At 41.3% G+C, this 8,486-nt stretch overlaps 1 protein-coding gene across 1 annotated transcript; it reads left to right on the forward strand.

The window, feature by feature from the left end:
* The first annotated feature begins 4,394 nt into the window (after window positions 1-4,394).
* On the forward strand, window positions 4,395-6,179 carry LOC118316461 (general transcription factor II-I repeat domain-containing protein 2-like). The gene has a single exon (XM_035644300.2). It carries the CDS (start codon window positions 4,395-4,397, stop codon window positions 6,177-6,179), a length of 1,785 nt encoding a protein of 594 aa, XP_035500193.1.
* The last annotated feature ends 2,307 nt before the right edge of the window (window positions 6,180-8,486 follow it).

The raw sequence follows: 8,486 nt of genomic DNA on the forward strand, positions 1-8,486 counted from the left end.
GTCAGTTTGTCAAAGGTTCTGTCCAGTGTTTAATAGCTGACAGTCTAGGAGCCTACGGTATAGTTGGATTTGTCAAGAGTTTTCTGGTGGATCAATATGCAGGTTTTGTCCTGGAGATAAATCAGAATTTCAGACTAAAGATGTCAAGTCAGGTACTTTTTCAACTAAGAACCAGAGAGATCCATGATTTCCATGTCCAGTCTGTTGAAGAGAATGCCACCATTTGCTGTGGTGTCAAAAATCAATGTGTTTTAACAGAGCACCTTTCACACTTTCATGTTAGCACTGGTTATCCTCCTGATATTGTACACAATCTATTTGACCTTGACATTTCCATACAAGTGGGGGGATAGAACCAATCGCCCCCATACCATACCATGCTCTTTCACATCCTGAAACTCTATTGGTGGTAATGCGCATGAAAACTGGATGTTGCTAAGATTGCTTCCATTTGTGATTGGGCAAATTGTGCCCGAAGATGAGCCAGCATGGCAGGTGATTCTAGATCTTAAGGATATAGTTGAGTTTGTTATGGCCCCTGTTCACACAGATGAGACGATTGCATATCTTGAGGTCAAGATCTATGATCACAGACAGTGCTATCTTGAAACTTTCCACATGTCAAGCTCCTACCAAAACATCACTATTTAGAGCACTATCCACAGATGATTTGTTGCTTCGGACCTCTAATTGCACTATGGACGATGCGATTTGAGGCTAAACAGCTTCTTCTGTGGGGATGCTTATTATACACGGATGTAGATGTGGCCCTAATTGAGCTGGTGACTTGGAAGACCCATATCCCCTTGTAGAGTACATGGTTGGGGGTCTGCGTATGGTTATGTTGAAAAGATTTGTCATTGTTAAAGGTTAGTGTCATCATTACACAATAATAGTCAGAGCTCTGAAATTGTGCATCTTACAAAATATAAAAATATTTTATTTTCATTTTATATGTTGTTGAGTATTGTTTTCTTGTTCTCCTTTTTCCTTGTTTTTGCTCTAGATTAAAGGTGTTTGGTGATGCAAGTTCAACTGTTCTACGGATAATCTTTGGCGACGAGTCTGACTCAAGAAAACTACAACTGGTTTCTTGAATTCCAGCAACTCTGGAGGAGTTGCACATATTAGTAAAGACATACTTTCAATTGAAAGAGAACTTCTGCTTGCAATACATGGATACTGAGTTTAAAGAGTTCATGAACCTGACTTCAGTGTCTGACATTTAAAACAAAAGCACTGAAAGTAATATATTCGTCACCCTCTGAGCCCTACATCACTTTTTACCCAGTAGACTCATTTGATGAGACTGGAAGTACCCCTTGCCCAGAGCCTCAAACCCCTTCATCATCATTAGCCTCATTGTGCAGCGATGATACGCTGTACACATCACATCCCCAGAAACTCACCTCTCAGGATTATCCTCCTGGCCCAAGGTTTTCGTGGTCACTAAATTCACCTATGAAGCTGAATTTGAGCTACACCAAAAGAATACTGAGTTTCAGACAAATGGAACATACTTCAACCCTGGCCCAAAGCTGAAAGGAGTCATCCTCGATGGACATGCCCAAGAAATTATGAATTACATCAAATACCCAAAAGACTATTAGTGCGAAGAGATAGCAGCTGCATTGACAAGGGCTCATCCATGTTTGGGGCAGCTAGGATCCAAGACAGGACTTTGGGGATGGAAACAGTCACTTAAGTACAAAATGCAAAACTATCGAACGAAAAGAGATAGATAAAACCCAATGGTCTTCAAACGGCTGTACTCTGCGCCACCGTCATACCCACATTTGGCTAAATTGTCTTGATTTGTTGTCCCCGCTTTAGTGTGACAACATCAACACTAGGAGGGAAGGCATCTTGAGTAGTCTTGTCATCTACCTTAATGAGGATCCAGACTCTTTCTTCAAGGAGTATCTGGTGAGTTTATCACATAATGTAATAAAATAATAGAAATTGAATTCAGTTTTCTTCACAGAAATTGATGAGATGCTGAGATATAGCACCTGATATTTGCTCCACATATAATGAACTGAGCATCTAGTCTGCTTCTCTAAACTGCAGTTTGTGCCATTCAGCATAACACAAGTGTACTGTGTGTGATGTTTTTCAGGGCTCCGCCAGAGAGGATGCAGAAAGTGCAAACCTTCAAGTTTTTGCAGAAGATCATAATGAATTTGGATGGATACAAGCTGAATGTAAAGATCCAGCAGCTGAAAATCAAGTTGTTTGCATAAGAGGTGAACACCAGGTGATATATAATGTTGTTGACAAGTCAACGACCAACAACAATCGGACTTTAAAGATGTTTTCCTTGTTCAGACATTTTGAAGAGGGTTTACTACATGCCTTTACTGCATGCCTTGGGTTAAATATAATGACTGTCATGCGGCCATGGTGGAGTGGAGCGACTTGCTGTTATTGTTCCTGCCTGACAAACTAATGGTTGATTGGTTTAAGATTGGAAATCCACGGAGTTGGAAGTCTTTGTCTACCTCTAATTCATTCAGTGACTGTACTGGATTATATAGATATAAGGCTATGACTTGAATTTCATTTACACTTGATGAAAACTTACAGTTTGATGTCAACACAAGATGTAAGACTTTGTGCCAAAATTGCTTTAATATCGGTTCCATTGGATTTTTCATTACTTGTCATAGTTTTGCTGTCTGCAGCAGTTATATAAGCCAATTTCAATTGCTTGTATGTTTCCAACACTGTTTTTGTTCAGCTCATATATACATTTTGTTTAAAATGTAGTATTCATATTTGGTAGAAAAACTGTATGTTACATCACTGGGGATGATTGTGATATCAAACCTTACACCCTATAATATAAAAAAAGGGAGTTTTTTCTCTCCACCGTCGCCAAGTGCTTTGCTCATTGTGGGATTTGTTGGGTTTTCCCTGTAATACTGTAATATTGACCTCACTATGTAAAGTGCCTTGAGACAATGTATGTTGTGATATGGCGCTATACAAATAAAACTGAATTGAATTGAATTGAATAATATTCTATTTGAAGAGCAGTGCAAGGGCCCCCCTGCCTTCATAGTGTGTTTGTTGTTTGTGGCTTTGGGTGATTTGGGGTTGCCGAGCCTTAATTTCTCACCCGTTATGGCCCTGTTGCTCAAGTACTATTTCATGGGCGCTAAAGGCGCTGTTACATGTGTACTATTTCAAGGGCAGCTTTTAAACAATTATTCTTAAACGACTCTTAAAAAAAAATTGTTATCATGTCTTTGAGAAAAGTACATTTTATCATTGTGTATTCAAGCACTGATGTTAAATTTAGAATCATCATCGATTATTTGCTCTTTGCTCATTCTGACATTTAAAAATTGAGTTTTGGTTGATTTTCAATAAAAACACGTTAACCGAATATTGTCATGTCTTAGTGGGGGATCAAATGAAAAATAATTTCCAATTAATAATATTAGTTTGAGTTAGAAAAACTCAAACTAATATAATAATTTTATTTTAGCTCTATTTGATAAAAGAGTAGAACTAAGGTAATTTGATTATATTGCATGGATGGACTTAATTTGAGTTACACTAACACATTAACACTTTATGTAAGTACTTACTTTGAGTTGGGGCTACATATATTTTTGGGATGGAAAACCTGCCCACAATTTAATTGAGTTCATCCAATGAGTTATTTTTTTATTTGAATGGAGTTTTAGATTTCAGTCTTCTACCAATACAGTAAATGTACAGTACAGTATGCTTAGAATTTTAATTGTTATCAAAGCTTACGGGCACTGTAGAATCATGTTTTGTTCTCATGTTTCGCTTGGGAAAAATGTGACCATTAAGTTATTCACAAACCATATGTGGACCTGGGGTCAGTGCTGAAGTGATGAGTCCAAGTTCAGTTCTGCTTCATGTTGAGCTTCCACTGGTCCAGTCTGTCTGGATCACCCGGAGTAAAACTACACAGACAAACCCCGTCACAGGCAATCACAACAACTCTGTTTCTGCATCCTAATTATCTACCCTGTCAGTTTGAGTAAAAAATATGAATCAAACTTCTTGTGTTCTTCTGTTTCATTTTAATTTACCATACAGTCGCAATAACCAAGAACACTCCGCATCCTCTACGTCATATATGTCAAGCTCAAGGCCCGCGGGCCACATCCGGCCCGGCGTGCAATTATATCCGGCCTGCAAGATAATTTTATATAGATCTATTATTATGGCCCGGTGACATGAAGCGCTGACAATACACAAACTACAGATCCCATAATGCAGTGCTTCAGTAACCAAGTAACGGACACTCGGATACCCGGGAACTTTTCCGCGTCAATCAAGTCAGCTTCTTTTGTGCTACAACCGGCTGCTACAACCCCGTTGAAAAGTTATTGCGAAGCTAGCCCCTCACAATGGCGAAGAGAAAAGTTGATTCTGAAAACAGAGCATTTCAAAACCGATGGGAGGCTGAGTACATGTTTACTGACATTGCTGGTAAACCTGTGTGTCTCGTTTGTGGAGCTAATGTGGCTGTAATTAAGGAATTTAATATACGGCGGCACTACGAGACAAAACATCAGGAGCTGCAAAACCTGAATGCAGAGGAGAAGATACAGAGAGTAAAAGAGTTAAAGAAGAATCTGAGATTTCAGCAGACGTTTTTCACCAGAGCGAAATCCCAAAGTGAAGCTGCTGTGAAAGCAAGTTTTATCGTGGCACAGGAGATAGCCAAATCAGCCCGTCCATTTACCGAGGGAGAGTTTCTGAAGAGCTGCATGATGAAGGTGTGCGATGTCTTGTGTCCAGAAAATAAGCAGATGTTTGCAAATGTAAGCCTGAGTAGAAATACGGTTGCTGATCGGATTTGTGAGATGGCCACTGATTTAAAAACACAGTTGAGTGAGAGAAGCAAAGACTTTACTGCATTTTCTCTTGCTGTTGATGAAAGTACCGACATGACGGACACTGCACAGCTGGCCATTTTCATCCGTGAAGTGGACTCCAGTTTGTGTGTTACAGAGGAAATATTGGACATTAAATCGATGCATGGAACAACGACAGGAAAAGACATTTTTGAAAACGTATGTCAAAGCATAACTGACATGAAACTGCCCTGGGACAAACTTATTGGACTTACAACAGACGGAGCACCGGCGATGTGCAGTGAAAAAGTTGGACTGGTGGGAAGGATGCGAGCAAAGATGCAGGAGGAGAACTGTACTGGTGAGCTAACAGCGTATCACTGCATCATACACCAGGAAATGCTGTGTTGTAAAGTCCTAAAAATGGAGCATGTAATGAACACTGTAACGCAAACCGTAAACTTTATCCGAGCTAAAGGTTTAAATCACTGGCAATTTCAGTCTTTTATGCGGGAAATAGATTCAGAGTTTGCCGACATTCCTTATCATACAGAGGTGCGCTGGCTGAGTCGGGGAAAAGTTCTCAATAGAGTTTTTGAGCTCAGCAAGGAAATCTGTCAGTTCATGGACAGTAAAGGAAAAGACACCACAGTTTTGCGGGACGAAAAGTGGAAATGTGAGCTGGCGTTTCTGGCTGACGTAACAGCTCATCTCAACGTCTTGAACCTTCATCTCCAGGGACGTGACCGCATAATCACTGACATGTACGATACGGTGAAGGCATTTAAAGTGAAGCTGCTCTTATGGGAGACACAAATGCGCCAGTCCAACTTGCCTCACTTCCCCTGTTGCCAAGTAATGTTTAACCAAGTCGGCGCAACGGTGTTCCCAAATACGCACTTTGCTGACAAACTGAGCGCACTACGCACTGAGTTCGCGCGGCGCTTTGGTGACTTTCGCAACCCGTTTGCCGTCGACGTGGAAACTGCTCCTGTACAGATTCAGATGGAGCTGATTGAGCTGCAGTGTAATGGGACACTAAAGGCGAAGTACGACACTGCAGGGCCCGCACAATTTATTCGCTCAATTCCTGAAACAATGCCCCAGCTCCGTCTGCATGCTGCTCAAACCTTGTGCATGTTTGGTAGCACATATCTGTGTGAGAAGCTGTTCTCAGTGATGAAGATGAACAAAACAGCACACAGGAGTCGTCTCACTGACGGACACCTGCAGTCCATCCTGAGGATCTCCACAGCACAGGAACTCACACCAAACCTAAACGATCTTACTGCCAAAAAAAGATGCCAAACATCCTGCTCTGACAAAATGGCATAAGAACAAAGAAACATGTTTTCATTTATTTTAACGTTTACTTAAAAGCACTATTTTTATTTATTTTTTTCAGGGGTTTTTTGCAGCATGTTCATATTTCGAACTTGTATAATTATTGACAGGATATATTTTTATGGAGAGCAAAATACATTTTATTTTATTTAAAGTGCAAGTTTATTTATTCTGAAATAATATTCCTGTCTGTTTTATTCATATTCATGTTCAAACGTGTAGTTTAAGGGTGTTCAATAAATGTTTATCCTGTTCGGCCCGCGACCTGAGGTGTGCTTTGAGTTTTGGCCCCATGTGCAATTGAGTTTGACACCCCTGCTCTACGTGAACGTTATCTTCTGAAACAATGCTGATATGTGACATTAACACTGGAGTTACAAACACCTTGATGTACCTTGACAGTTAGCATTAATGGAATTGCATTGCTCGTATGGCAAATTTAACGTGGTGGACCATATTTTCCAACCAAGCGCAGACGCCTGTTTACCAGCTCATGTTGGTGTCGTGTTGTGTTGATCCCGCTAGTCTCGTCAGCAGAGCTGGAGTCTTGCTCGAGGCTAACCCTAGGCTAGCTGGCTAATAAGCGCTTTAGCGAGCTAAGCTTACAAGCCAGTTGACGAGCGCAGACATCGACACTTGCTAATTACTGCAAACACAGAACAATATTATCATTTTACTTACCGAAAGAACAGGAGTGAGAGATTCTTGGACTTCTCTGTTGGGACAACTGACCGCAGAGCAGGCCATATTCATCCGGTAGTTGCTTGAAATTGTCAAGAGAAAGTTGAGATCTCGCTCTCGACACGAATACAGAGAGCATGCCTGGTATGTACGAAGATGAACAGTCCACTTCACAATTGAGGTAACACAGAGAGAAATATGATAAAGTCAATCATAAAAACATTGCAAGCCAAAGTAATAAAGATGTCATGACAATAACCATGTAAAAGAACGAATCACAAAAATGTAACCGCTATGAAAAAGAGTTGATTAAAAACAATGTACTGAAATAATGAAATAATCAATGTAATCAACACTGGAGGTGATATAAGAAATGTACTGAAACTTTACAATGTAACCTCACATGACTACTCACCAGAGAAAAAAGCAGAAGTGCTAATGAAGGGGATTTTAAGTATTATGTAATACAGAAAGCAGCACAGAGTATTTGTGGAGTGTATTGGAAAGATCATCAACGATTGTGCCATAGCCATTGCATTGATGCTACTGCTAAACACATTCGGCACGTACGCCGGAAAAAGGGGAAGAGTCAGAAGTGTCTTAATGTTGCCATGGAAGGGAAGAATTAAGCATTAAGAGTTGTTATTGGATTAACACCAAACAAGACGACAGTTAAGGGGAAAGGCTGAAGTTTGCTGGCCTAAAAACTGATGTATAAAAGCAGTGCAGCCCGGGGTTGGTCGTCGGAGTTCTTCGCAAACACCATGGATGGAGCAAGTGGACTACCAGCTGACATCTGCTGAGGACAAGACTTCAGGAAATCTTCCTGTACCATATTTACTCTTTTGATGATTATTCTGTGCGCTCGCCATTGCTAAAAGCTTTCAATAAATACCAACTTGCAATTAAAGGAAGGGATTTGATCATTGAGTTCTTTCTGAGACAGTAACAGTTTTGAGACACGCAACATCCTTGAGGTTTTTATAGGTTGTTCTAGCCAACTAAAAGTAACAGATCCCTGGGACCTTATTCTTGGTCACTAAAATAATCCTAGCACTTAACAAGAGCCCAGATCACCCGAGGAGAGCTGCCGTTAACGGACGTGGCTGACGGAGGCAGTGTGGCGCACAGGGCTGTTCGGCCGGCTGCGCTGTTCAGCAGAAGCGGGGTAAGACATTCGGACGAAGGCAGTGAGACAGCTAGGCGATTCTCCTCACCACCAGCTTAAATAAGCGCGGGCTACTCTATCGGAGTAATACTCCATAGTATCCGCACTCGGACCCTTTTAGACGGAGAGCTGGACCGGCACCTCCCTGGCAGGGGAAGTGCACCTGGGATCTAACAAAATGCTCTTCGCAAGGCTCCAGCACCACGGTCGAGAAGTCACGTTCAATGACCGGGGATTAGCTCAGGTGACACCTAGCGCTGCCAGCGGCTAGCCACCACGAAGCGGCTAACAAACAGCGGCGTCACCTGTCACTCAAGTATCCACGGCCCTAATTATGCAGAATTTCAAACCTTAATATAATATAAATGGGCGAGTTATAAAAAAATTGCATTCCTGACTGAGGCCTCTTCTTACAGCCACTACCTGGCTGTAGTTGCGGATAAACCGGC

This window comes from Scophthalmus maximus, chromosome 3, assembly GCF_022379125.1.
Source record: "Scophthalmus maximus strain ysfricsl-2021 chromosome 3, ASM2237912v1, whole genome shotgun sequence".
Classification (NCBI taxonomy): Eukaryota; Metazoa; Chordata; class Actinopteri; order Pleuronectiformes; family Scophthalmidae; genus Scophthalmus; species Scophthalmus maximus.

What these genes read in the sequence shown, in the direction of transcription:
- LOC118316461 (XM_035644300.2), top strand. Translation starts at nt 4,395, where the DNA reads ATGGCGAAGAGAAAAGTTGATTCTGAAAACAGAGCATTTCAAAACCGA.